Below are 15,976 nucleotides of genomic sequence, written 5' to 3' on the forward strand. Positions count from 1 at the left end.
TCGGAGTTGAGCATGTTGATCCATCAAAATATGTTCCATTGGCAGCATAAAAAGTTTGATCTAATGGTGTCTACGCAAAAAAAAAAAAAAACAACAAATAAAGATAAATTACAACCAATTGCACCAAAAACTTCGTACTATAAATAGTTGACTTAAAGTCCTTTTTGGTCCTAAACATATCGTGATTTTACGATTTTGGGTTTTCATGATATAGTATATGTGCTATGTGGTGTGCTTGCTAAGTGTGTTGAGCACAATATTTTAAAAATCGGACCGGTGAGTGAACCGGCGAAGCTACTGGTTCATGGTTCAACCGGTCCAACCGGTTTAATTACTAGTCGAACCGTTATACTGTATAAATGTATACATATAATTAAATAATATACTATATTTAATTTATTGAATGATAAAATATATAATATTAATAGTATATCCTAAAAACATTACACCTCTACATATAAAATTTTAGTGAATGATAGAACTTTATTAATATTTTTATCAATAAATATAATTAAATATATAAATTTTAAGTTATTCTAACTAAAAAAAATTGTATTTTATGTATAAAAATAAATAAGTTCATATTATTTTAAAAAATTATTATGGAAAAATAATTTTATACGTAAAGATATATAAATAAGCATGAATTAAAAATATATGTTTAGTAAACAATAATAAAATATAATTAATAATATATATTATGAATACTATAAGTAATTAGCAATACATAATTAAAGTTGATGATAATTAAATATCATAATTAGTACTAATTACTTTGCTATTAAACGAATTATTAGTTGATATATATAAAATATTTCATGTTTAATAGTATAAGAATAACTAATGTTCATATTACATTCAAGAAGTCCTTGTGGTGTAGTGGTAGATTTGTTGGTAAGTTTGCATAGTGGTCTTGAGTTCAAGCCCTATCAAGGCTGAAATTTTAAAATAAAATTTTGAAAGGCATTTAAATCGGTTTCCGGTTCTCGGTCCAACCGGTTTAACCGGCCGGTTCTTGCGGGTCACGGCGGTTTGATGTACTAACTGGTTTATAGTGCGAACCAGACCGGATCGGTACCGGTTCGCGGTCCAATCGGTCGAATCGGCCGGTCTGATCCAGTTTTTAAAACATTGGCTGAGCATGTGGGGAATATGTTTTCTGGAGTATGTGTGTATATTCTTTGATGTGTGTTGGTGGGGACCAAGGTTGGTGATGGTCAACATGTCGGGTATAATCTTTGATGTATGTTCTGTTTAGAATTTTAAATGCTTATGGGCTGGTGTCGGGGAACAATTTTGGTAGTGGGGACCACACTTGTTGACATAAATATTTGGTTGTTTAAAATAAATGTTTAGGACTGATATGATTTTTATTTTTTTTGTATAAAATATGAGACCTTCACAACACGGGTGCATTATTCTGGTGAGATGGATGAAAGCCGTGGAAAACAATATGTGGATGGGATGATTGATTAAATCCACAAATGTGACCCGGACAAATGGTCCAAACTTGAAGTAGATGATTTTATTGAGAAGAAGCTTGGTCTAGATGTAAGTGAGTTGGAGTACTTTTACCTGAAGACTAGTATGAATTTAAAAGAAGGTTTGGTCTAGATGTAAGTGAGTTGGAGTACTTTTACCTAGACTGGTATGAATTTAAAAGAAGGCTTGGTCCACTTATTTGACAATATATCTTTTATGGATATGGCTTAAATTGGAGTAAAAGCAGGGGTAGTTGACCTCTATGTTGTGGAAACAACTAGGGTATTGGTCAGTTAAGTAATACAAGACCATGGAGATAATGTGAACTGGGGTATTGGTCAGTTAAGTAACACAAGACCATGGAGATAATATGAATGCTACTAATGTGGATGGGGTGACTGACACTGATGGGGAAAGGGTGAATGGGAATAGAGTTATGGGTGCTACTGGATGTGAATATGAGGATGAGGATAGAGCTGTGGGTAATGATGTGGGATACTGATGAAGTAGAGAATTAACAAGTAGATAAGGAAAAGGGAAAAAGTAAGGGGAAGGCTAAGGCAGTGGGTAAGGGGAAGGTTAAGGTAGCGAGTAAGGGGGATTTTGTTGATGATGGAAAGTCCACTGACAAAGGAAATGAAAGGCTAGATGCGGCTGATAAGGGGAAGAGCAAGGTTGATGTTGTTGAGGAGGACAATGTGGAGGTGCCTCCATATGTTAATAGTGACTAGACCTCAGTTATAAGGATAAAGATAATATTAGGGCTGCCCAAGTGGTAGGATGGAAAAGGGTTGTGGATGTAATGGTAAAGCACCTTACTGATGATATTAGTGACAGTGATCAACTACCTAGTGACTCACCAAGTTCGGGAACAGAAGATGAAGAAGCGAAAGAGCATTATGATGATACAAAGCGTTTGGCTAGAAGATACAAGGCTGACACTGATCGCAACGACCCGGGATGGAAAATTGGGTTGCATTTTAATTCCAAGGCAGACTTCAAAGAATTAATTCGTCACTAAAGAGTATTGTTGGGGAAGCAAGAAGAAAACCGAATGTCCGTGGCTCGTGCAACTGGCTCATAGGCCTGCCCATGGGTTTTGGCAGGTTTCACAGCTCCGCAACAAACGTAAGTGTGACGGGGCTTCCTATAACCATGGATGTGCCAATGCACGGTATCTCGGTAAGAATTACAAGGAAGATCTTTGAGTCATCCATGGAATGACTGTTGGCTAGTTTATAGAAAATGTATAACAACAACAAACTTTCGGGGTCCGAGCTTGAGAAGATAATGAAAAAATTGAGGAAATCGGGTGACATCGTCACTACTTCGTCGAATACACAATTGGTAGCCGAAGTGAAATCCAATACACTAATCATGACAAAAGTTGGAGAAGAAAAAGAGAAGGTCGATCATCAACTCTAACTCGAGATTGTTGAATTGGAGCAAATTTGTAAGACATCAATGAAGTGAATTGCTTGTAATTTTCGAATGGGTATTTTATCAAACACTTGGTGTGCAACCAAGTATGTACTACTTCTACTCTGTAATGAACAAATATTTCACTTTGGAGTGCAATTCATACCATTCTGGAGTGCAATTCATACATCTTTCGAAATTCTAGACTTGATTCACCAATGGAAACGACATTTCATTACTTGAACTTGAATATACAAACAAACACCACAACAAAGAAACAAAATCCATACATCACACACTACGTAATTTATCTATTGCCCTATTATTCTCCTTGATTGATGACAAAATTAAACTAAAACTCTCACATTCGGTCTTCGGCAGTGACATTGAAGAAGTCACGGCGTCGTCTTCGTCGATTGGCTCACACCACTTGAAAAAATGGCAATCTTCGTCGATTCGGAGTGAAACCTGATTCTTGCAATGACAAAACTCGTACCGGAATCAAGGTCGCGTCCACCGCCACTCTCACCGGTCTCTCTGTGTAGTTCGAACGATCCATGGTTGGCGAGTTCGGGTTACTTGGGGTTCTTACAAGAACTAGGGTTTCTCTCCCCTAAGAACCGAGGAAGAAGATGAATGAGAGAAAGAGAATGTAAAATTATCACTAGGGTTTATAAATGACAAGCCGTTCATTTTGTTAAAAATAATTTCGAATAAAATTAGAATTTTTTTGAAAAAAGAATAAAAATTCGAATACTTTAACTTAATTCGGTCAAAATCCAATTAAGATTCGTTGACTGCTAAATTTTAACAGTGTTGTCCTATTCAGACTATGTGACCCGTTTTTATTTGTGAGGGACCGAATAATTCAAAAGATAATGTTTTGGACCAAAATCGTAAAATCGCGATATTTTTATGATAAAAAAGGACCTTTAGTCTAAATAGTTATACTAGTAACAATTCAGTGAAACTCAAATTATCTGAAGTCCTTTCGAGGCGCGCACGAGGTGCTGGAATTGCCAGATTTTCAGGGCACGCACGAGGTGCTGGAACTGCCGAACAAGAAACATGCAATGTACCCCGTGCTCCAAAAACCTACAATTAAAGTAAATTTTATATTTAATAAAATTATTTTCCAAATACGTAACAGTATAATTTGTGTATATATCTTTACTTTATGATTTTTTTTTCTTCGTTTTGACTGAAGTTCTACTCAACTCTTCAATCATTTCGAACCTTTTGCACCAATTTTTTTTCTTGAATCCTTTTGATGCCATTAGAGAAGAGACCGTTGAAGTGGTATTCACACTGTCACTGTGTTCTTGATCTTTTTCTGTTGAACGCATTTCCATTACCTTTTATGTATAAATCCGACATTGTTTTATTCACCAAGGTGAAAGTGGATTGATGGGCATCATTAGCCAACCTTATAAGAATTTGACATAGTCTCCAATACCGCTCAGTACTTTGTAATTTAGAATCTTCTTCAACTTCATTACCAATATGGTCGTGGACTACACTAGTTCTAGCTTCTCTTGTCCACCTTTTAAGAATATAATTCTCAGGAAGCAACTTCACGTTTAACACATCAAACACTTTCGCAGAGTAACAACATATTAACCCAACCATATCAAACCTTCGACAACTACAGTGAATCATCTTTGTATTGGGATAATATGTCACTATCCATTCTCTATCATGATCGATAGTCCAATAACATACTCTCAAATGATGATCCCGATTCATCTTTATGCTTGATGTATGCAATTGCAAATAGGATAAAATCATTCTTAAATATATAAAAAACTGATGGAGTATAGATCTTAGACAGTTGTCTTAACATAGAAGAGCTCTCTAACCTCAAAATCACACTTCCGTTCACTGTACCGTTTATCCTCCACAACCCGCTCAAAATTCTTTAAAAATTGAGCAATGTTTAAGTTGGACATCGTATAATTCTTGATACTAGAATTGAACCTCTCACTAAGTTGTGTGCTTCTCATACCAAGTGTGAAGGATTTTATGTAGCATCGTGCCCATTTTGCCTTCACACTATACATATGCTTCAACCATGTATTGTCTTGAAGACTAAACTGTGTCAATAAGTTGCTCCAAGCCTCCTCAAACTCGGTTTCATCCTCAAAGCCATACATACACCTCTTAAAATCTGTCAAGAAACACGATCCTTCCTTCATAAGGTTTCCCAGATGTTTGATTCCATTTTGCATAGAATGTCATGTGCATAATCCATGAAATATCTCCGGGATTACCTCATGCAAGGCTTTTCCCATAGCTTGATCCCGGTTAGTGAAGACGGTGAGGCATTTTGTGTTTGTGTGAATCTAAAAAAGTTTCAAACAACCATTTGAATGATGATGTTGTTTCATCATACAAAAGTGTTGCGCCAAAAATGACAGCTATTCTATGATGATTGAAACCCAAGAACACGACAAGTGGTCTATTATCACGATTTGTACATTATGTCGTATCCAACGACACAACATCACCAAAGTACTCATAAACATTCTTGCATCTGCCCAAAAACCATTAGTTATTTGCTCTTCCATATCCATTTGGTTCGCATGGTAAAATGATGGATTTTTAGATAACTGATATTGAAAGTAACTCATTAAACAATCAACTTCTCTATACACCATGTTTCTTTGTCTCTTAGATCGAAGATTATTCTTAGCGTCTAAGATAATGTAACCAATCCCATCTCTTCCTCTAGCTTGTCTAGTCATCAAATCAAAAGATTATTTATGATTGAGCCCAACATCATCAGCTAAATCAATCTCATGTGTTTGAACTTCAGTAATGCGGCATTAAGTAGATAACATATGTACTGTCTCGGGAAGGTGAAGGAGATGATTATGCTCTTCCTTAAACTCATTTACTTTATATATACCCTTCACATAGGTCACCCCCAACCTTACTTGGTAATTTGTTCGACTCTCAAGTCGAGGATTGAGCGCAGTGGCGAAGGTAAAGAATGGCCAGGGGGCCCATGGTCCCCCCATGAATTTGTAAAAAAACCAGGGGTATTTTGGTAATTTCGCTATATAATAAAAATATAAATATGACATACCTTACACGTATACTCCTATTGAATTAGTTTTGCCTCTCCTAGATCTAGTGCAGATGTCGTTCTCTACTATTATTATTTACAATTTAAAGTAGTAGCCATCTCATTCTCATTCTGTAAGTATTTGTGATAGACGATTGAATTAGGTTTTTCCTATTATGATTGTTTAGATTTTTGGAATTGCGCTATGAAAAAAGACTACAATAAATAACAAATAATTTGATTTATTGATTTTTGTAACTTGTGCTATGAGATTAACTTCAAACATCAAAAGTTTCTGAATGATTGAATATGATCATACGAAATAGAGATTATATTAGATTCGATATTTAATGTGTTTTAGTTTTATACTTTGATTTATTAAGAACATTAACTGGCTAACTGCAGTAATTATTTGATAATTTATCTATTGTTTTAGATTAATAAAGTATTATATGTTGAATTATAATTAGGTAAATGGAACGTTATTTCAAAAAAGTTTCTCCTAGTCTTGATGTTTCATCTTCTCCAGTTAGTAGACCTCCACATACTGAACCACTAGAATTATTGAATGAAAAGAAAAATGAAGTTGATCTAGACAATCTTCCAAGTGATCCAGGGCAACGACCGGATATAATGAGTTATCCACCAAACTTGATAGAACAAGTTCGCAGAGCTTACTTACTTAAAGGGCCATGTCAACCACGCGAGCATGCTTTTCGTCCTACAATGGATGGAAATCGAAAACGTAAATTTTTGGTTTGATGAATTTAAAGGTTGGATGGAGTATAGTACTACCGAAGAAGCAACTTTTTGCTTGTATTGCTATATTTTTTCGAGAGTCTATGGAAATGGACAAGATGCTTTTGTGTCCGGAGGATTTAGAACATGGCACAAGAAAGAAAGATTGAGAGATCATGGTGGAGATCATACTAGTGCTCATCATAGATGTAGATTAGCATGTCAAGATTTGATTAATCAAGCCCAACACATTGAGGTTACTTTAGTAAAACAGTCAACACAATCTAAGCTTGAATACCGTTGCAGATTAAATGCAACAATTATGGCTATTCGTTATCTTATCACGCAAGGCATGGCTTTTCGAGGACATGATGAGTCCGAAGAATCCTCAAATCAAGGCAACTTTCTTGAGCTTTTGAAAGTTATTGCTTCTTGCAGTGAAGAGATATTTAATGTTGTACTAAAAAATGTTCCTGCAAACCTCAAACTAACTTCATCAGATATTCAGAAAGATATCGTAAATGCAATTGCTGTTGAGACAAAAAAAACTTATTGTGCACGATATGGGAAATGATTTCTTCTCCATATTAATTGATGAATGTTGAGATGTATCTATCAAAGAGCAAATGGGTGTTGTCGTACGATATGTGGACAAGAGTGGATGTGTTCTGGAACGCTTTCTTGGTCTTGCGCATGTTAGTAACATAACAACGACCTCACTTGAGAGGGCACGTGACTCCTTATTATCTACTTATGATTTAAGTGTATCTAGTTTGAGAGGTCAAGGATATGATGGTGCAAGCAACATGAGAGGTGAGCTCAAGGGATTGAAAACTTTGATAAATACAAGTGCTTATTATGTACATTGTTTTGCTCACCAGCTTCAACTCATAATTGTTGTTGTTGCTAAAAAACATACAAGTATTGAGTCTTTTTTTAATACTATCGGTCGTTTAATACCTCTGCTTGACATGGAAGATGAGTTTGTACCTCAAGGAAGAGTAAGACGAGGAGTAGAGAAAATGAAGAATCTCCACCATTATCGAGTTGAGCTATTCTGTTCAGTGATTGACATGCAATCTCAAGATTTGAATCAATGTTTTGATGAAGTCAACACATATTTACTTTTATGCATGGCATGTCTTGATCCTAAAGATTCATTTTCTGCATTTGATTCGAAGAAGCTGCTTCGCCCTGCAAGGTATTATCCATCAAAATTTTCGAAAGTTACTTTATATGAGCTTGAAAGGAAACTTGAAACATTTATTATCAATGTGCGCATAGATGAAATTTTTTCACATATATCAGGGATAGGAGGTCTTTCACAGAAGATGGTTTCGATTAGGAAACATGAAGTTTTTCCATTGGTTTATTTGTTGATTAAGTTGTCATTGATCTTCCTAGTTGTCACCGTCTCGGTAGAAAGAGCTTTTTCAGCAATGAAGTTCATCAAGACTTCTCTACGCAATAGTATGGGAGACCAATTACTCCCTCCGTCCCCGAATAAGAGTTACTAATTTTCATTTTGGTCCGTCCCCAATTAAGAGTAGCACTTCATTTTTACCATAAATGGTAAATAGGTCCCACATTCCACTAACTCATTTCACTCACATTTTATTATAAAACCAATATAAAAAATTGGGTCTCACATTCCACTAACTTTTTCAACCAACTTTTCTTTACATTTCTTAAAACTCGTGCCCGGTCAAAGTGTTACTCCTAATGGGGGACGGAGGGAGTATTAAATGATTGTTTAGTTCCATATATTGAAAGGGATGTGCTTCTTAATGTTACTAACGAAGCTATTATGCAGCGATTTCAGAAAATGAAGAATAGAAGACAAATGTTATGATGTAGTTTCATTTTTTGAACATTGAATTTTTTTATAATAATATTTATGTTTTATTTTTTAAAAAAATTCTTGGGTCCCCCCAGTGCCGAAATCCTAGCTTCGCCACTGATTGAGCTTCAAAGAATCCCTTGTGTCCTTTTTACGGACGCCTTCCTTGCAACAAACATATTTACATGATGTTATTCGACCAGTTTTTTTACATTTGGTAAAGTTATGTTTCCGAACAACGAAGCCAACTTTCCCCCCAAATTGAACCCAAAACATCCAAGCATCATCTAAGCTATCAAATTCCATATCGATTCTAGGCTTGAAATCAAAATCAGAGCTCATATTCATCTGTGAAAAAGTTGTTGGAAAACTCTATTGTAGCCACTAAAAGATGAAAATGTTAGATGATATGCAATGAGAAATTTTTATGCAGATAGAAACATCAATGATATTATATGTGAGATTAACCTTTGCTTCTTCAACTTCAATATAAATTTTAACTCTTTTAACCTATCTCACTTTTTCTCTTGGAATTAAATGGTGGAAAAAGCAACAATGGTTCGCAACTTTCAATATTTGGCAAGCTCAAATAACAGGTAAAACTAAGATTATATTCATGAAGGAAAACAATGCATCCCACAAAGTCTTAGGAACAAAAAATATTTAAATACCATCGGTTCATAAAAAGAAATAGGAATAACAAATATTAGATGAATCACATGACATTCATTAGAAAAAATTTCATACTTGTGAGATAACATAGAAGAGTGATTAATTTTCTCCACAACCGGCGTAAAAGAAATAGAAGCAGATCAGAAAGAAGAGATGAAGAGATTATTTTGTTTCCATTGTACGCAAAAAAGAAAAAGGAGGGAAAAGAAATATTTGGCAATTGATATATAGGAAGAAGCGTATCCACGTTTTTGGTTTGTTGGCAGATTTGAAGGGAATTAAAAACTAAATAAAATGCATTGATTTAATGGGAGCAGACGACACCATTTTTTACCATAGCAGGCCCTTCTGTGTTTTAATCACAGTAGAGGATCTGCTCCCCTCTTGACCATGGAACTACAAAGAAAGACCTATATTAGTAATTTGGATAAATATAATTTTAAATCCTAAATTATAGTACTACTACAATATTAATATATAATACATCTATTTTTTAGGCTATGAAACATCGGTTTATGTCAAACTATCACTCAAAAAATAAAATACTAAGTACTCCAGTACATAGTTTTATCCAGTACATAGTTTTATTGAGTGAGCTACATTGAGAAATCGGAGGCCGGAAAATTATCACGTAATACTCCAGTTTTTTATACAAAATCAATAATGTACTAGGATTTAATTAAATAATTTCTTATAATTCGAGACACTTTTTGATTTATAAATTGGCTATAGTTCTGGATTTAAAATTGTACATTAATTTACCCTTAAATTTTGATAATACCAAAATCGTGAACTTTGAGTTCTAGAGGAAATATGTATTAGTCGTTAAATTCAACATACACATAGTCCGTTGTGTATTTACGACCGCCAATGTGGTAATGGCCGAGAGTGAGCTAAACTCAATGGTGAATGAGAATATTTTTGGAACATCGAGGGACGCAAGGAAGAGTAGATCTATCAGGGTCGGGGTGGACGACAACGGGATGGGTAAATTGCAGGGAAGAAAAGGTGGTTTGAGTTATCACGGGGATAAACCAATAGGCTGATAGTTCGAGTTATCACGAAAGTAAATGAGGAACTATTATTAATTCATTTCGAAAGAAAAGAGAAGAGTTATATCTATTACTTATAATTTTCTTAAGGCAAACTGCTTTAAGAGTATGTGATTTTCTTATTTTTCCCAAAAGTAGCATACAAAGTCATGAACTTATAGAGCAGTTTTGCCACACATTAATGTTATGTCATGCAGCTAATTTTCTGTGTTTGCATTTCTTTTGGCTAACTATGCTTATTGGTAGTATATAGTTATAAGGTATTGTATGGGTGTTTATGATGCCATTTGAAATATCAAACTCAATGAAATTATGCATTTCTTTGTCTTATGCATTTATATAATGCTACATAATTACAAAGTGAAATTTGTAAGTTCAGATTTAGCATTGTCCTCAATCCTCATATCTTCTTACAAATATAGATAGCTTGCGAGTGTTTATAATTGGGGAAATTAAAGCTTAAAGAAGGAGCCAAACATGTACAAAAGTTGAATGCAAATACATATATATTGGCTTCAAAGCAATCAAATAGTATTTGACTTTTCTGCATGCTTATTACCTAACTACTCTCACAACCCAAAAAGAAGAAAAAGAAAAGGTCACTTCCTTTGTGACTCTTTTCCACAAACCATTTTATACAAAAGCATTCAAGAAAGGAAACCTACCCTTTTGGCATGTAGAAATGCAACTGATTATCACAAAAAAAAAAAAAAAAGAACTATCAATGGCAAACTAGGTCATCATCTTCTTCCAACTCAATACCTAGCTCAGCCATCCTCTTCTCCTTGTACACGTACCTTTTGGCACAAAACAAAAATATTGCCAAATTGAAAACGCTGAGAATCGTCAACAGCCAATAGAAGTCGTAAAGCCGGCCTTCGTTTAGGTTATCAGCTAACCATGGCTTGTTGAGAGTGACCTTGTGGATAATGGTGACCAATGTTGAGCTCAAGAAAAACCCTAGAGACAACGTACTTAGGAACAAGCCCGTGCTCATCGTTTTCATGCCCTTAGGGCACTCTCTCAGGAAGAAATCGAGTTGACCGATGTAAGTGAATGCCTCCCCGGCCCCCACCAGCAGGAATTGTGGGACTAGGATGAAGACTGTAAGCGGCAGAGTGGCCTCACTGTCATGTGTCAGGCCGTGCGACCGGGCTACATGAAGCCTCTTGACTTCGGTCAACGCGGCCGCAACCATGGCAATGATGGATAGGACTAGACCGACCGCGATACGCTGGAGGGGCGTGAGACCGTGTGGGTTTTTTAACAGCTTTCGACAGATGGGGGTGATTATGCGGTCGTATATTGGGACGGTGATGAGGATGCTGGCCACGAAGAACACGGTGAGGGAGGCGGCCGGGATCTCGAATGAGCCAATGTGGCGGTCCAAGGTTGTCGCTTGGGAGACTGAAAATGTTGTCATTTGGGCATACACGGTCCAAAACATTATTGTTGTGGCCCAAGTTGGTAGCATTCTTATTACCATCTTCACTTCTTCTACATCTGTTAGTGTCGAAATATACCATTTGCCTTTGGCTGTTGACTCAGTATCCTTTATTGCTGCCTTGTCCAAGAAACTGCAATACAATTGAGATAAGATTATAACTAATGAATTGATAATGATAATAACTAATGAAATTTTGTATGCTTCATATTCGTCATTAATTTTGAAATAAGATACTTATTCAGAAAATATTTGTTTTCAAATAGGGACAAATGAATTTAAGAATATTTATGAGTGGTCTAAGATTATAAAGATACTACCATCAATCAAGAAATGGGGCTTGACCACATGATATGTGACAAGCTTCCAAGTTCAACTGGTCCAACAACTCTCAACCCCTCACTTTTTTTGTCATCTCTTGAAATATGTCATTTTTTATGTTAATAATGCAACATTCCTTACCAAAAGAAGTGACTCTTTGCATCAACTAGATCATTACTAGACACATTGACCATTATTTTAACTCAATGAATGATTATCTCATGATCAAAAATCATTATTAACCTCTTTGTGTCAGAGAAAAAATTCACTAGTTAACCTCTCATGATCAAAATTTGTTTATTTTTAATGAAAATCTCGGTGTAATTAACTAAACCAAACAGTAAACTGGACCTTTATTTTGTGAGCTTAGTTGGTACGACGTTTCTACTCCAATTAATATGTCAGAGGTTCGAGTCAACATACCGGAATTCCTTGCTGTGCGGCAGCATCTGCTTGCTCTTCTTCTTACTCTGAATTTGAGCGGCAGTGGTGGCAGGAATGTCGTCGACGTTGAAGAGCAGCGAGGGGTCGGAGGGAAGGTCGAGGAGTCTCTTTCTCCACGCGGCCACGAAGACGGTGGCGATCTGCGTGAGCGGGCTGCCGACGAGCTTCTTGAAGCGGTAGCGCCTGGTCCCGGCCAGGAACACCACCAGCCCCAAAACAATGGCGCAGGCGCAGATCCCGTACCCCCATTCTCTCCCCACGTTGTCTTGGATATACACAAGCACGGTCACCGCTCCGAGCGATCCCGTGTTGATGAAGAAGAAGAACCAGTTGAAGAACTTGATCATCTGCTTCCTCTCCTTCCCGTCCGACTCGTCGAACTGGTCGGACCCGAACCCCGAGACGCTCGATTTAAGGCCCCCCGTGCCGAGGGCCGTCAGGTATAGCGCTAGGTAGAGCACCGCGAACTGTTTTCCGGTCGCCGGAATGCATGCCTCGCTGCTAGGGTTGCATTTCGGCGGCCGGAGGCTCGGGATTGTGGTGGAGATTGTCAGAAGCGTCACTCCCTGTAATTTTCCATCAGTCAAATTCTATTTAATTTTTTTTTTCTATTTAATTTTATTTATTAGTCCGGTTTGATTTTGGCACTGGGTTGAATAAGCCAGTGGAATGTGAGACCTACTATTTATCATTTATTATAAAAGTGAAATTAGGACTATTATTGTTGGACAAAAATGACAAAATAAGACTCTTATTGTGGGACGAAGGAGGTATTTCGGATTTTCCATGATGAAAAATAAAGAGTAACTTTGTTTTTTAATGCTCACCGTAGCTTGAACCGTGGCGAAGATGCCGATGGTAAGGTACCTTCCGAGGAAAGTATCGGCGACGAAGCCACCAAGAAGGCAGAGCATGAAGGAGGTGCCGAGGAAGTTGGTGACGTTGTTGGCGGCGGCGGCATTGCCCAAATGCATGGTGCCGGTCAAGTAAGTGACGAGGTTCACGGCGATGCCTAGCGTGGTCAGCCTCTCGAAGGCCTCAACACCTAATAACATATCACAACAAAACTTATATATACGTAATGCGATGGACGATGGTGTGTGATGAGATAAATTGAGTATAAGTAGGTACCGAGAATCATGGCGGCGCTGGTCCAGCCGCCGGAGGAAGAACGGAGAGAGGGGCGGCCCTTGTAGTCCCAGGCGTCGGGGAGGGTTTCCGCCGCCTCGAGATTTGTTTGGGGGATTACCGACGCCATGTATGAATGTGTGTCTAAGCAAAGAGTGGAGCAATGGATAACTTAAGCTCTTAATTCTCTTTGATGATGGGTGGAGCAAAGAGTGTGGAGATGTTTCCTTTTATAGTTGTGTTTGTACATTTTTTATTTGTGGGGTGGAAGTGTTATTGAATTGGAAATTATATTTAAGTTCCATATAGTCGTCATTGGATTTATTATTCTACTATTAAGTTAAACTACAATTTTGTGATCGGAGGTCTTCCACACATACTAAAACTAAATGGAGAAGTAAGAATTAAATTAGAAAATATTACCAAAACCTAGCCCACTCATAATTAAGATTCGTATATTCTGCAATCTGACATATTTGGCTCTTCCTAACTGGACAAAAGTTTGTATTAACACTCGAGATATGAATATGAGGCACGAAGAGCTACATGAATAAGAAACGTCTTCTCCCTTGTAGACAGACAAAGACATTGAAGTTAGAAGACAAACTCCATTATTCTAAGTACTTCAAGATTTTTTTGACAATTTATCCCAAGTACATAGCATGCACAAAATTTTCTCAAATCACTTTCAAATTTATCAAGTCTAGAATCAATTATTCTAATAAGAATAACACAAAATTCTATATATATCCTAGTTTAGTATACTTACAATAAACTATTCATAATAAATAGTAGTACTAATTCAATAATGTGGCTTTCGGTTGCCATGACTAATAATCATGAGACTATTCATCTAGGATTAAGTTGCGAGATTATTTTAGTTGGAGGGGGGAGGCTATGACTAATTATCATGAGACTATCCATCTAGGATTAAGTTGTATGGTTCAATCTTATGAACCACACATGATACATATTTAATTCTGAGATTTAGTCTTGCCAACCGAATACCCTCTAAGTATACAGACTAACTTACCAAAATTTGTAAAATTGATAATGATTGTACACAAGAAATTCCAAAAGAATAATAAAAAATAAAAATACCATCGAGTCTTTGAGATTCTTTAATTTGGCCAGCTCTAATAACTTCAAATTCTAGTTTAATAAACGTGTTTGCCTTTTCTTTTTTTAAAATTTGCCAGCTGATCCTACGCGATAAAACAAAATTTTGCTAAAAAATTGAACTAGATATTTAATACTCCCTCCGTTCCATAGTAATAGAGTCATTTTGTCATTTTGGTACGTTACATAGTAATAGAGTCATTTCTCTTTTTAGTAAAGTCAACCCATTATTCTACACCTACTTTACTATCTCTTACTTTATTCTCTCTATTCTCTACCTTTTTCATTTTCCATTTTCCTCTCCTTTTAATTATCTCACCTAACACAATTTTTCTTAATCTCCGTGCCGAAAAGAAACGCCTCCATTACTATAGAATAGAGGGAGTACTACGTATACCTAGAGCGAATTAATATGTAATCAAATTATGACACTTGGCGTAATTGTTCGTCCAATGAAAATCGTTTCATTGATGTTTGTATGGTTAAAGAGTGGTATATGGGAATTAAGATAACACTAAGAAAATTAAACTAAAAATAACTTCACTAATTTAGAGTACTTTATACAAATATCCTTAAGAAGTAATATTGCATTTTAATTTGCAAATCTTCTTGTATGTCTGTTCCTGTTCCATTGTTTTTGTTTTACCTGTACATGACAACTCGTGACTCTTAGCAATTTGCAGGTTGTGGTTGTCAATTAACTAGCTAGCTATGTTTTTTTAATTAGATCATCATATTTTCATGACATGTAAAATAGAATTTTAAATATGCTAAAAATAAATATACACTTATATATTTTTTGGACTAGATCTTATATTTCCTCCATTCCACTCTAATGAGATGTTTTTTTAATTGTCTTCAGTGAGTAAGTAAACACTGCAGGTGATATCATTGTCACCCAAATATTTCTCCTACATTTCTACAAAACTCTATACCTTCGAGAGTGAATTTGACGAACGATGAATGAAAATTGAATCGAAACATAATTGCATTTGTTGACGGAAAATTTAAGCTAATCTACAAATTAAAATTGGATGTCGCTGGTGAATGCATGACTTCTCAATTGACAAAATAGATTTATGATTTATGTGTTGTATGTACACACTGCAGACTGCGACTTCACATAGTTAGATTAAAAGGGCTGTAAAATAACATAAAAATGTAACATTTAGAATTATGTCTCTTGTGGAATTTAAAATTTATTGAACAACACAAGATTGGGTTAAAAATAATCTAGCTAGTATTCTCAT

At 36.0% G+C, this 15,976-nt stretch overlaps 1 protein-coding gene and 2 pseudogenes across 1 annotated transcript; 1 reads left to right on the forward strand and 2 right to left on the reverse strand.

The window, feature by feature from the left end:
• Window positions 1–3,846: 3,846 nt before the first annotated feature.
• On the reverse strand, window positions 3,847–8,894 carry LOC148934420 (protein FAR1-RELATED SEQUENCE 5-like; annotated as a pseudogene).
• LOC148934421 (uncharacterized) lies at window positions 6,443–8,558 on the forward strand (annotated as a pseudogene).
• Window positions 8,895–10,750: 1,856 nt separating the features above from the next.
• On the reverse strand, window positions 10,751–13,869 carry LOC125218879 (protein NRT1/ PTR FAMILY 6.3-like). Its single transcript, XM_048120670.2, has 4 exons — window positions 13,611–13,869; window positions 13,307–13,524; window positions 12,459–13,045; window positions 10,751–11,847 (listed from the first exon to the last, which is right to left on the reverse strand). The coding sequence occupies exons 1-4, from the start codon at window positions 13,735–13,737 to the stop codon at window positions 10,992–10,994; spliced, it is 1,788 nt and encodes a 595-aa protein (XP_047976627.1). The 5' UTR covers window positions 13,738–13,869; the 3' UTR covers window positions 10,751–10,991.
• Between the last annotated feature and the right edge of the window lie 2,107 nt (window positions 13,870–15,976).

The sequence above is a fragment of the Salvia hispanica genome, chromosome 1 (assembly GCF_029641045.1).
Source record: "Salvia hispanica isolate PSC_SH4W2 chromosome 1, Shi_PSC_v1, whole genome shotgun sequence".
NCBI classification, from domain to species: Eukaryota; Viridiplantae; Streptophyta; class Magnoliopsida; order Lamiales; family Lamiaceae; genus Salvia; species Salvia hispanica.

Bases quoted from the DNA above. Each gene is read 5' to 3' on its own strand.
- LOC125218879 (XM_048120670.2), bottom strand. From the start codon at position 13,737: ATGGCGTCGGTAATCCCCCAAACAAATCTCGAGGCGGCGGAAACCCTC. The intron at 13,525-13,610 runs GTACCTACTTAT...ATATGTTATTAG, and splicing joins CAGCGCCGCCATGATTCTCG to GTGTTGAGGCCTTCGAGAGG. The intron at 13,046-13,306 runs GTGAGCATTAAA...GGAAAATTACAG, and splicing joins TCGCCACGGTTCAAGCTACG to GGAGTGACGCTTCTGACAAT.